This window comes from Pelecanus crispus, chromosome 2, assembly GCF_030463565.1.
Source record: "Pelecanus crispus isolate bPelCri1 chromosome 2, bPelCri1.pri, whole genome shotgun sequence".
Classification (NCBI taxonomy): domain Eukaryota; kingdom Metazoa; phylum Chordata; class Aves; order Pelecaniformes; family Pelecanidae; genus Pelecanus; species Pelecanus crispus.
Window position 1 is genome coordinate 55359586 of NC_134644.1, and position 14352 is coordinate 55373937.

At 41.0% G+C, this 14352-nt stretch overlaps 1 protein-coding gene across 1 annotated transcript in view; it reads right to left on the reverse strand.

The window, feature by feature from the left end:
* BMPER (BMP binding endothelial regulator) overlaps positions 1-14352 on the reverse strand; it is a 148806-nt gene that overhangs the window by 63376 nt on the left and 71078 nt on the right. The window contains exons 7-10 of the mRNA XM_075706090.1: positions 7932-8031; positions 4481-4590; positions 3716-3856; positions 1344-1448 (exon numbers count right to left, since the gene is read on the reverse strand). Coding sequence (XP_075562205.1) covers positions 1344-1448; positions 3716-3856; positions 4481-4590; positions 7932-8031 — 456 coding nt within the window. The remainder of the gene's footprint in view (positions 1-1343; positions 1449-3715; positions 3857-4480; positions 4591-7931; positions 8032-14352) is intronic.

Below are 14352 nucleotides of genomic sequence, written 5' to 3' on the forward strand. Positions count from 1 at the left end.
TGCTCTAATTTATATATGGGTACTGCTGAAGTGGTGTATTTCACTGAAGATCTATATTAAGTCATATTAGTTATTTGATCTCAGAAGCAGCTTAAACGTTTGAAATGCATCAGCACAGGTAAAATATAAATGAGCTGCAGTGTTTGCCAGGTTCTCAGCCAACAAAGAATTTGAAGAGACCTGAAGGGTTCAAGCTCTCACCTCCTGCTTATACTGTGAATGGCCTGAACAAACCTGTTGCCATGAACCACATCAGGTTCCCAGAAGAGCAGCTCCATTTGTTCACACTTCCTAAGATGTATGCAACATCTCATGTGAGGCCCGTTAACAGGAGGACTGCCCTCTGCAGTGAGTGCCAGAGTGATAGGAAAAGGATGTCCCCTCTTCTGAGGATGCAAGCATCGCTTTTGCAGCCTACTGGCACAACAGAACAGGGAGCACTAAGGTACAGGCTCTGTATTTCTACCACTGCTTCTGGCCGTCAAAAGTTCACACGTATAAAATTTTACAAACTAGAGTTTGTCATTTACAATTTTATACCTAGGTGTCTGTGACTCATATTTTCCCCACCGGCTTCCAGGATGGAGAAAGAAACACTGAGAAGGTGTAATGCTAACGACTTGGCTCTCTCTTCTGCAGTTCTGTTCAAAGATCTGCCCCTACATGAGGTGCTATTTAGAGCTCCCTCTTCTGAAAGCTTGAGCCATTAAAACAAAATAATTTGTCAGTGACAGAAATCCAAGAAACAAAGGCTGACTTTAGCTCAAGGTTTCAAGTAATGCTAATTTTTGAATCAATTAAGTAAAGCACAATTACAGCACTTTTTGGGTTCACTTCAGACTTTCAAATAAAAAACACTCAGGGTGCAACCTTAGAGAAAGTGGCATGGATTGATTGAAATAATTTGCTTTGCTTTGTCTAATTTACATTTTCAACCAAGTATTAAGCCTCATATGTGCTGAGAAATGCAAGTACAGCAACCTCCTGTGGCTTGCATTAACAATATGCATGCTCTTGAAATATTAACACAGTCACCTCACCACTCTATAAAGCTATTAAATATATGTGAAAGAGATGTTCCAGTGCAGATACTTGGGACAGAGGAAGTTAAAGGGAGGGGAAAAAAGGAGCACAGAATCATCAGAGCAAGGACAGAGGCAGGAAGCCCATATTCAGGGTAGCAGTAGCACACTTGGGGAACAGCAGCCTAAATTAATATGCCAGAGGATCCCTTCTTTCCAATCTGCATGCCCCACTGCCATGCACACATTTTCAGGAAACACTGAAAAAGATAATGGTGGAGAAAAAAAGAGAAGAAAGCTCTGTTCTTTTACAAAACTCACATGAGGACAGCTGCTGACTGGAATGCACTGTTTCTTGCGACACTCTGTCTTGCCTTTCACACAAGCACAGATGGTGCAGTTCACAGAGGACCACATCTCTCCATCCTGCAAGAGGCAACATGATATAGTATCAGCTGGGGTGGCAACAGGAAGCTATTTCAGCAATGTATCATTGCACAAGAAAGGATGACTTTCCCTGTTGGCATTGTATCATTGTTTAGTCTAAATTATTTTAAGGTGTCTGTCCATGGCCAGTCGGATTAAAGACAAAGATGAAATTCAGCAGGGTTTTCTTCCCTTTGGCCCTCTAGGTCAGAAATTCATTTTGCCAAGGCTAACCAAATCACATTTGCATTTTTCATCAGTGTCCTGATTATTTGCATTGTTATCCCTCCAGTATGTGTCTGAGATGCGATCACACCTACCACAAATTTTCATTTAAGCTCACATAATTAGAAAAACCTGATTCATTGGGTTGAGTGATGTCTTTAAGTTGTTGCATGTGAAAGTATTTGATTAAGATGTCAGCATATAGTGAATTTATTCCCAGATGCAGCATCATTTTGACTTAGGGCAGGAATGGTTGAATAATGAATTCTAATTTAGATTACTTACAGCACTTTCACAGATACTTGATCTGCTAAACATCTGAAAATGTTTAGAAGAGATACAGTGCTGACCTTCTCAAACGCAAAGCAGGTAAGACAGTCTTGTATGGCTCTTAAAGTATTAGGTGCAGAGCAAAATATGCCTCATGGTCTTGTCCCCACTTACTTGGGAAGGATTGCTTGTGGAACTGCCCTGGCTCCTTTTTACATAGCGTTGCATTTGCCAAGTGTGGTTCCCAAAACATTTTGTCTCACCCACTTACAGTCTTGTGCTAGCCCACCTAGAGCCAAAATGTGCATGTTTTCTGTTTACAGGGCTGCTGTGAAGGAAGGGTGAGGATAGACCTGACAGGAACAGGCCGTCCAACCAGACAGCTGTGAACAATTACGTGCCCACCTCAATATGAGAAAGACCAGAGAGAAAAACAGACTAAATCTGAAATGCCAATGAGCCTAACTTATTCAGTGCAGCATGCTTGGTCAAAGACTGCCTCTCCCCTATCTTTTGTTTCCAGGCCATGTTACAATTGCCTGGTGTTCCTGATGCAGCACATGTTCTTGTGGGCCTCTAATGACCGCTCTCCAAGCATCTGCTAAGGCACCAGAATATATCACAGCTGACTGCATGCAGCTACCCTGATTTTTTGTCTCACAGCTGTTTTTACACAGGAGTGCAAAAACACGTTCGCTGTGCCCATTCTACCTGTGTTAGACCATTAACTTCAACAGAGCGATGCTGGATTTACCTTTTTGCACATGAGGCCAGAAATGGGTGTACTGTCTCGTTATTTTTTCTTACTCCATATAATACTTAGTAATATAATAAAATCTTCACAAGAAGCAGAATATTTTAGTTGGGTGCGTAAGAAGCAGGCATTTGTTCCTAAAGCACAATAGCACCAGTGTGAAAGTGCCAATCAGATGGAGTATAGTCTCAGTGTACAGTAGGTTCACATGTAATTTCCAGGATAAACACTTCAGCTATGTACACAAAAGATGGAATAAATGGGAAGCAATTCTGGCTGAGCAAACCAAGTATTCACAAAGGATTTAACATTTGATCTGATTCAAGGGCCTCTTAATTCACAGATGGCCCATGAGGTGACAGAATCTTTTTCTGACACAGTGTGAAAAAGCCGCACCACTTGGAAAAACAAACAGGGCCTCAGCAATAGCAGAAGTATTCTGCAGGGAATCCCTTGTGATTTGAAAACATTGGGTGAGAGTGCAGTAGGTAACACTTATTACATGGCTATCCTAATATAAGATGTCAGGGGTGCTGTCCTTAGCAGAGACGTGAAATGTAGTAAATCAAGATGAGCAACTTTCAGACAAGACTAACTTCGCACAGCTCCTGTTGGCTCAGCTATGGAAGAGACTCTTTGGCTCAGCAGAGAAAGCCTGCATACCGCTCAGAATATATCAGTGTTTGTCTGGGAAAGCAGAGCATTACTGTCTCTTACTAAAAATGCATTACTTGTCATGAAACAGCAGCTTGAATCTCTGCATATGGAGAAGGAGACAACATGTCACATCAAGGAGGAACTAGTCTTTAACTGCTGTGTACCAGCAGAATTTACACAAACTCAGAAAAAAAATAGCAGGCGGCAAATTTTGCAAAGCTTTGCCTCTGAGTTGTTCCATCATCAACCAGGATGGTGAGGATTCTGCTGAAAAACAAGCCACAATACTGATTTACAGTAAACTCATGCTGTTTCAGCTGTTACAACGGCATCTATTCTTGAGCCACACCTGAAACTTTACCTGGAAGATCTTATTGCCAAACTTGCACACTTTCACTTCCTCAGGAGAGATATATGAGACACATTCCTTGCAGCAGTGGTCTTTGTTTTTATTGCATTCACCAGGAAGTAAGCACCTCTTCCTACATACCACTGTTGAATCCTAGGTAAAAGGACAAAAGGAAATCATGAAATCACTACGAAGATGTTTGTGCTCCTGTGTGTCCTTACCATAACATTTCTGCTTGCTCAGTCATTGCATCCACCCAAGCTATATCCCAACCGCTTTGAATAGGTCAGCTCAGAGGAAATAAAAAATATTTACTGGATTAAGTGAATCCTTCCTGGTCCGTGAAGCTTGTACTTCTGTTGGCCTGCAAAATCTTACTGATTTGGTGACACTTTCATTTTTTGTGCCCAGGTGCAAAAGTGCAAGTGGTCAGTCATGTTAGAGGAACTAAAAAAAAATCACTGCCCTTCAGCAGAGATGTGGTAATTCACCATTTAGAAACTCCTCTTTCATTGTAATGCAAACTCAAGGAGGATCACATAATCTGAGTAACCTCATTTTGCATCACACAGAGCCAGGCATCATGTCTCAGCTGAGGCAGTCAGTAACTTTTTAAACTTTCCTAGCCCAACTGCAAGTGCTCTTCAGATCAGATTCTCAGGGACCACACAAGATGCCAAAGAAGAACAGTATCAGGGCTTATAGTTCCACAGCCCTATGAATTACTCCTAAGCCAGACAACCAGCAGCACACAATACCAAAGCACTGTGGACTTACCTTGCATATACACATTGTGCAGTTGTCATAAATAAATGAGGACCCATTATCATACACATTGCTGTGAAAGAGGCAGCTTCCAAACGGGAGGTCAAACACTTTCCTCTGTCCTGAATATAAATAAACAGTAATAGAAACAGAATGTGGTTGAAAAGATGCCATATTGTCAACAAAAATAGTAGGGCTTATTGTCACCAGACCAAATTCATGTGCAATGTGTCATTTGCTATGTGTTTCCATTTTGGTGTGAAAAAAATATGTACTTTTAACAGTTCACTGTTCTTCTAGCACACATTCATCTGTACAAATTCTACCATGGGAGGGAATATAAATATGATTTATGGCATGTTTATATTGGAAAAATCCTTCTTCTCCTCCTCATCATAAAGTACGCAGTACAGCTAAAGGAATAAAAACTAAGCACTGCAAACTCTTAGGGTAGGTACACTTAAACTAGTTTAAACAGTCTTTAACTTAATGCAATAACTTATCAAATAAAGCAGCCTTAACTGGTTTTAGCATATCTACCTCAGGGGTTCACAGCAGCTAAACTGAATCAACTCAGTGACACTGATGCAAAAAAACCATAGGTGTTGTCTGGTCTCATTAAGATAGTTTGGTGTTCCATGTTCACACAAGGTTGCAAGAAATACAGACATTTGCATCATTTATGAGCAGAATGAGGGCAACACAAGATATTTCGTTTCCATAACCCATAAAATATTTGGGTTTCATGAGAGCGAGGCAAGGTTTAGAGCATTATACAGGGAAAGCAGCATCAATATCAAATCCTTCCTTAAGTCCTGCATTCTTGCAAGCACTTTCAGATCCAAGCTGCAACACACTTTGCAGTTCTGCAAGCTTCTCTTATTCCTCAGCTTCTTTCCTAGTAGGTTATTTTAAACAAGTGACCATTATGATACATAAACATGAGCTCTTTACAAAAACTCACATGAAATCACTGTACTTATCTTCCTGGTTTTGAATACCTTCCCCTGTTTACTCTTGGTGGCAGCCAACTAGTACGTTCTTTTATGAGTGGCTGTCAGTCTCCTGGCTTATCATTTCTAAGGTCTGATGTTAAATAGGCATCAATTTGGAGGTAGGGAATGGCCACTCTACGTACATACAAGAAGTCACTAAGTACTAGGCCACTACTTTAGTTCTCAAACCACCAGGTCTTGGCACACTGCAATTCCTTCCCTTTTCAATAATTCTTGATAAATGTAGAACAGCTTAAAAGAAAAAGGTTCCATTTTCCTCTGAGATATAAGTGAACAAAAGGATAAGCACACAGCAAAATCCATTGGATTAGCCTTGCGTTTTTACAAATCTAATGTTACAATAACTATTAAACAAAAGTTAAGAAACAATTGCTATTGTTCAGTTCAACACAATTTGAACATTACTCTCTTGCAAATTATCTACCTTGGACTAGTCTGTGCTTGCATAACCAGCCTTCCTTTTAATGAATGTGCATCTTTCCAAAAGGTTTAATTTCTCTTGCAGCACTGACATAGGAAATCAGTTGAGGACGCTCAGTAGCTCTAAAAGAAACTGCTCTACATCCATGCACCACTTACAGGCAAAGCCTAGCCATAGTCTCGCCTGTAGCAACACTTCTACCGCTCTATGTGGGGCCAGGACTTCAGTCGCATAACTTATGTCAACAAGTGAACAAAAGTCCAGTTCTCTCTCACACCCTCTTTCCGTGCCTTGCAAACCACCCAGCACAATTCCGGGTGGCCAACCCAGTTCAAATAGTTGGTAAAAAACCACTGACAAAGGAGCTACCACTTTAAAAGATGTGGTGGTGAAGATATTGGCTTAATGGTCGGCTTTGCTGGCTCATAACCACTAGTTAAACTAATAATTCAAGTCCCAGTAGAGTCTACTGCATTCTTCTAAGCTATATACGCTGAGTATCAAGAATTCAATTGCAGGGAGGTCCTCCACATGATACTTTAAAAACCATGCCTCAGCATCCCTGAAAATGTTTCTCCTTCCCAACTGCGATGCAGTGCGCTACACATCCCTTGGCTCTACCTCTGCTCCAAAACTTTCAACACTTCCCTGTGAACAGACATTATCTATTCGCAGGTATATGACATGCTTTAGAGCAAAGATCACATAAAATGAAAATCATTATTATCAGTTAACTCATTTACAGATATTTCTAAGAAGGAAAAAAGAATCTCTAGAAAAAAACCCATGAAGCAGTCAAAAATTAAAGCTGGGTTTTGAATGCCTAGATCAAGGAGGGGAAGGTTCAGCTGGGAAAAGCATGGGGTGGAGAGGACAAGGGGAGTTTATGGAAGGAAAGTAAAAATGTCCTCAGCTAAAATAGAAGCCTAGCATTTGGACTGTTCTCCTCTCCATTTCATTCCTCTACTGTATTACTCTCTAGTGCTGCAGTTAAATGTTCTAGGCAGATATTTATGTGTAGCACTTCTCAATTAGCAAATAAATAAATAAATACTTAAATTCAGGTTTGTTTCAAGCAGTCAAAAATGTTAGGTATTATGAGAAGCTGGAGCTCTCTATGGCTTGCTGCCTCCAAGGCCAGGCCTCTCTAGCCCTAACCTAGCCCTGGAAACAGACTTTGGATAGTAGTAAAGATATGGTCAAAATGACAAAAAGTTTCTGTTGAAGAACTGGGAGTTACGAGCTCTGAAAATTTTCCAAACCTAGTTGTAACCTCATAGACCAAATTAAAGGTAATTTACTTGGTAGGATGTAAGTGCTCCTTGTTTATAAAATAGAGGGAGACGTGCTGAGGAATGTTAACCTGTGGGATCTGTGGACATGGTAAGAGCAAAATAAGGACTCTCAAAAGTCACTGCCTTCATTGGCATGACTTGGAAGAACTAGCCCTTCTTAGACGCCTCTGAGTTACTCCTCAAAAATGTGCTGGAAAGATGTAATTGAAAATATTCCTGGCTGAAACTGTGATTCTACCTTAAGAAGGCAACCATGAGGCAGACTCCTGGGTCCCTGGCCTCTCTGACAACAACTCCTAAGTATGCAATTTCAGTCCAGAAGTTTCCTCTGACCTGCATTTCCTCAAAACCAAGAATGCAAATGCACACTTGAATAAAAATATGAGAGGGTAAGGCCTTTTTCTTGTGGCAAATTCCAACGAAACATTTTGTCCCACGTCAATATCCTTTGCAAAACATGTGTAATGAAGGCGGGAAATATCTCTGTATTTGTGTCTCTAAGCAAGCCAAGTGGTCTATGCTCAAATGCTCTTCTGCGGCTGCTTGTTTAGTACCACCCATCACAACCCTACACACTGAACCTGAGTACCTCTTTAAACCTGCAGACTGAGCAATACTGTCTCTTCCACCTCCCAGAATTTACCAGCATTGTGTAATACCAATATAAAAGATGCTATGCAGAAATGTGTCATATTAATTACAAAACTCCCAGGAAAAAAAAAACCACTCACCTAAGCATTTGGGGCAACACTGTCCAGCAGGAATGTGACTGAGGTGCTGGGGACATGAGAGAATGGGACAGACTTCTTGGATGCACTGTGTTCTGCCACCCTGAAGGAAAATAGTCTCAGTTAGAAAAAAACATAAAGCAAAATGTCAAGTAGATGTGCACACACCCACACAGACTGGTAACAAGTCTTGAAAAGGCTTGGCCAAAGCAGTATTTGCCAACAGAAATTTCTGATTGCATCAGGCATGGAAGGAACGTGTACAACTGCCCTTCAACACTTTCTATATTGCTTGCAGAGACCTTGGATTATTCATATTTTTTCATTCTCTCAAGCAATGAATGTAATAGTTGAAGAAACTGTGTCTTTCTATCTTATTTCTTAGTGTGGATATGAGAAAACCAGGGAGAATAAAATCATTGTCCATTAACCTTTCCGGATGTTCAAAATGTTTACATTATTCTTCACCTCTTGCGCCATGCCCTTCTAGGCTTGTCTGGGACAGGGATTAAGTGCTGAAGCAAGATGAGAGCAGGTGTTCTTCCACTATGTCCATGACCTCAGAAACCAAATAAGCCAAAATCACTTAAGAAAGTACATTCTTGTTAGCCTCTGAGTCCAACTATGCAAACCCAGAAGGTCTGCTTTCTTCAGAGGACTGAAAACCAAGAGAGTATATGAAATTTTAGGAATGAATGTGGCAAAAAAAAACCCCAAACCCCAAAAAACCAAAAACCAACCTGGACTAGATATATCCTGGCATATCAACAAATATCAGAAACAGAGAGAAGCAAAAAGCACAGCAAAGATGAAAGCACAGAATACACGTCTAAGATTAAGTCAGTCAAAAGAGATCTTTGCTCTCATTCTGTTCTGTTGCCTGATTACTTCGCCATGCTTATAGAATACTGTGTTTAGCTCTGGACCCTCTACCAACATGTACTCCATACACTTGTGAGCAGTCCAGGTTGTTAAAATTTAAAAAACAGTCCACCTTTGTCTTCACAAGAGAAGTCAGCCCTTTTCATCTAACTGCCCTGCCTCATTTATCACTCAGAGCTGCAGGCTCATCCCAACAATAAGCTTTGTGTTCCTGGATGCTGTGATGGAAGACTTATGAACAGTCTCCTCCTACCTACATGCTGGATGCCTCTCAGGGCTCCCTGGGGAAAGATGGAAAAAGCTGTTCATTTTGAAGAGCTTTGTGCCTGGAATGATGGTATGCCATTCGACTCCTAATGGCCTCAGTGAATCATGTAAAAAGCTTTTACATACAGGCAGACCCACATACGCATTATTATACAGAAAATAACATACTGACTGTACCCCATTCTATAATAAGTTTTCAGGCACTGAAGTCTACCTGTCCCATGGGGCCACCAAAGCATCCTGAATGCACATGGCTAAGGACTGCTCGTAATTCTTTCACTGCGGCATGCAGGAACACAGAGTTTATTGTAGACTGAAATGACTGCTCTAAATTAAGGGTCAGACCAGAAACTTGACAAAACGAAATGAATTCTTCATTGATGTTCCTTATGATGCTCAGGGAATAGCTCTGTGAGAAGAGACACAGGTGCAGAATGAAAGAGAAAATACTAAAGAAGGGCTTCCTGAAGCAGTGCCGTCATTCAGCCCAAGGAAAAAGGCTAAGAGAAGACAAAGTTCAAACTTTGGTGACAAGTCAGCAAATGGAAAAGTAGGGCATGGAGACCTCAGCCAGTCTGGTGACAGGATCAGGGATACATCCATGGAAGATAAAGCAATGCTTTGACACATGGTGAGCACAGGTCCTTTCTTGCAACCTTGCTTCTGTACTTAATACTCACATATCCTATGCCTGTGCGGAAGTGCTCTGGAGTCTTGCTTCTCTGACAGATTAAATCAAAGCTCAGGCTTAGCACATTATTGAGACACTGCCTTTGCAGTCTGTTGCATAGAATTTTTTTTAAATGAAATGCCATGGATAAAATGAAATATTTCTTCATTTTGGCCTTTGTTTATAGTTCCTTTTATACTTTTTGTATTGGCTTCTCCTCTGCACAAAACTAAGTTCACTCTTTATACCACACTGCTACTGCTGCTTCCAGCTGTAATGCTGCTTTTTAACATCAAACTCCTTTATAGCTTGCTTCTGTCCCAGATAGGCTTCCAGGCTTGAATATCATGCTAGGGTGCAAGTTCAAAAACAGCCTGAAACAAATCAACCTGTACCATTTAAAGTAAGTATAATTCTACTTGCCCTACAGAGCTTGGAGAGATAGCTCATTGAGCACTATAAGGACATGTCAAAACCTACACAATATTTCTATCTTCTTAAAAGCTTCAGTCATCACAATTCAAAACTCACAAAGCATTCAGGATTAACTAGTGTTGCCAGTGCTTTATATTGCATGGAATAGAGCCGTGTAGAAAACGCAGTGCAAGAAAAGTTCAACAAAAAAAGCAAGGGGAAAAAATAACTCTGGAGAGCAAAAAGGTTGGCTCTGGACCACCTAAGCCAGGGTGGGAACTGTACAGTAAACACCTTGCCTCCTCCACCTCCCAATTACCTCTACAGCTTTTAGCTCACATTTCCCTGCTAAGCATAACATCTCCCAGGCAGCCAGAATATTCCAGGTCTGAAGCAACACCTTCCAGTAAAACCGAACCTGAACTGGAAGCCAGTGCAGACCAATAAAGTACAAGTGACATCTACTTCCTGTGAGAAATGCTATTCAAGAGATAGGCAAATAAATCCTTGAGTGATAGTGAAGACATGAAGTAAGACGCGAAGCCTTAATCAGGGGATGCTGCTGCAGTCCACAGTCCTCTGGAGGTAACAGATTTTGCAAAAAAGTTACAGTCTACAATGAAAAGATTCACTTTCCACCTCAGAGACAAATAAAACCACTATAACTCCTGCTGCCACCTCTTATCTGCAAAACAAAGCAAGAGGTTCCCTGGCATCAGCTTGGAGGGTGGTATGGACTGAGGTATCATCTCATCTCATGTCAGCAGCTTTCTCAAGAGACAGAAGAGAGGAGAAGATGAAATGGCACTTTCTACCTCTCCCACAAGAGATCCATCTTTCAGAAAGACAGACGAGTCTTTCCTAAAACGAAAGTATGGAGCTAGTCTAGCTACCTGTCCATCCACGTCTGCTAAGCTCCTACCTCAACTATGATACTTCACTGTTCAATAAGGACACAAGAAATTCGGCAGAGTTGAGAGACGCACGCATCCAGGCTGCGTCTGACTTTGCTGGAGACACTGGATGAAGGATAGAGTGCAGTTTCTGGGCAGGCTACCCACATGCCTGGTGCACAGCATGTATGCAGCCTGTGTGCTAGGACAGAGAGAGAGAAAAATGCCTGCAGAAAAAACTGTCTGTCCAAAAACTCCCCAAAGGTTGGAAGCCTGCTGCAATTAATCTCCAACAGCCTTGGGCTCCACCTACCATGAGGACAAGAACAGTGACCACCAACAGCAGAGTTGCCCTTGTCATAAGCAGATTTTGAAAGCATTCATGAAATCTCAGGACAGAGGTTTCCATACTCCCAATTGGTTTGGTACTGATAACAAGCATGTCTAAACTTAATAATATTTTATATACATGTTATTTAATGTTAAAGATTAACTTTAGTATCATCAAGAACCATGTTTCTTGTGGGCATCTCATTTTCCATTTCACTTTTAGGCTTTATCTTTGTGCTTTAGTGAAGCTATAAATCATCTAAAAAAGATTCCTCCCTAGTTTTGCCCTGCGTTCACCTTGTGCCTGAAAGACTCTGCTAATCCTCCAACAGAAGTAAAATTTCCATTGATTTTGCAGAATATTTTGTCTAAGTGCTGGCATTAGGATTCAGCCCACTGTGGATTGTAGGCATTTATTTTAACTGCCATTCTAGAAGTGTGAAAGGTTTCATTTGCTACCAGTGAGGCTATCCTTACAGGGAAAAAAATGATAAATATCAAAATTTTATTTCTCTGAACTCTAGGATACGTATTCCAGATATTTAGAGCAAGGTCAGAGACACACTGTAGGCTCAGCAGGGTTTGCTGTAAGAAGTAAGACAGATGTTGAAGGTTGTCTCCAGCTATGAATAAAGATTTTATGCCACCAGCATGAAAGATACCTTTGAAAGTTCAACAGGGTCACTACTGAGCAAGTCTGCCCCATGCCAGTGGCAAGAGAAGCCAAATAAACACACAACTGTAGGACTGTTTGTCTTCAACCGCTCTAGTACAGTGCAGGTGACTACAGCCACCATGAACACATTAAGAGACAGGATCATTTTTGTGACAGCAGTGTCATAAAGGCAATGAATAGAAATTGGCTGGTAAAGAGATAGACATATCATTTGAGATTCAGATAATGATGATTATTACCATTCTGGGGAAAAAAAAAAAAAAAAAAAGATTAAGGCATACCAGGACTCCTATTTCACTCCACCACATTTGCTGATGTGTATAAGGCTTCCTACGTGAATTGGATAGTGTATTGGCTTGCATACACTTGTTGGTCACCAGGAGCTCGGTCTAACATATTAACTACTGTGTGACAGTAAAGACTTCTGCTACCTCCCAAACGTGTACTAAATATGTAAAACAAGCCAGCAACATGTACTGTGCAAACATCTTCAAGACACCCCTGGAATCACATGCTTGTAAACCCATACGTTTGGTTTACAATCAGGTGTAGAGTCCCTGATGTGTCATGTAAGAAGACTTCAGGCACAAAAGTGAGAGGATACTGTATTTAGATTGTGGTTTTCATTTGGAAATAAAATGGAGGTTCTCTCCCAAATCAGATGAAAGACACTCCAGTTCTTATAAGAATGCTGGTGCAGTATGTGGCAGACAGCCTCTGAGAGTAACTTTACCCTTACACAGTATTTCAGGGTCCCTGAAACAGCCGTGTCATACACAGTGAGAGTTCCCTGGAAGGGTCATGGGAGGGAGAAGGTTTTTAGGAAATGCACGAAGTAGCAAAATGGTTCTCAGCATAAAAGCAAACAGCACATCAATCAGTTCAGCAAACAGACAGATACACAAGCCAGAGCTTCCCACATCCCTGCAGCCTGATCTATTGTCTAGACTAGGATTTTAAAAATGCCTCTTTAGAAAGTATTGGATAAAATTCAGAATAGGGAGATCTTGAGCTTCAGTTCAAAGAAGCAAGTATTTATACTGCTTTGCGTGTGCTAGATTTTTAAACTCTGGATCTAGATTTCAAACCCTATTTGCTGAGATATCACTGCTACAGGAAGGCTTTAGAACGTGGTCCTAGTGACAGTCTAAAGTGGTGTCCTAAGAAGTGCATGTGCAGCAAATGCTCTAAAGATCTCTCCATTTTAATACCAGATCATGCAGTTCAGTGTGGATATGAATTAGTCTCTTAAATGTCTTAAAAATTACCTGAAATCTATAGAGATTACAAATGGTAAGCTGAAAGATTCTTAAGAATAAATTTCTATAGCAAACTCTGGGGCAAAGTAAAGACACACTTCTTAAACTATCCTTTCCCACTGTTTTCTCCCAATCTGATGCAAGGGCATTCTTTGGCACAGGCAAGAGAAGTCTAAAGAACTCCATCAGTTTCTAGCAGGTTGAGTTTGACTGTATCACCTCTCCCTCCATGTGCCCCCTTATGATACAAGTACTTAGGTGTACTGTTAGTGTCACCAACAAGCTGTATTAATAAGAAAGTTTGATTAGTTGTCTCCAATTAATATAAATGCATGTCCACAAGCTCCTAGCAAATTGCAAGTGTGATTGCAAAGTGTCACAGAGTTGGAACATCTTGACCTAAAACCAAGAATCTAAAAGCCTCCCTCTTTTGGAAGTTAATCTATATGTGGTTGTATCCAGCTGCTGAGGAATTAACTAAATTATCCATTAGTTAGTAATTTAGGGTAGGATGAAACCTCTAAATACTGTCATGCTTTCCATCAGTGAAATACCATATGTACCAAGTGACTCGTGTATGTGCCCAGCCCATCCAGTCTTGCTATCTATTCCACTTCTCAAGAGCCACATTTCTTGAGATTGCTTAGATGCAGAAAAGAAATTTTCTCTTTTTCAGAGGGAAGTGGTGTGCTGTGTTTGTTTGCTGAAATATCACAGCATCCTTCTAGAGAGTGAAGTACACTGTTCTGGGGTATAGCTCTCCACTTTGCAATCAGACTGCTGGGGAGCTGCTTGTCCTGGTTCTTTCAAGTTTTGAAACACGATTTGCACCAACTTTCGTGTGGGAGGAGGTGGAAGGCCAGGGTATTTACTGCCTTGGGTGAAAGGGAACATTCTGGAAAATTAAATCCTGGGTTGCACAGTAGCTTTCTTTAAGTATGCACAGGCAGAGACACTGCTCCTAAAATTTCACAGTTGCTGGAACTGCAGAAGGGCTCCTCGGGGAAGGTCACGCAGTGCTCTGCTCTCAGCT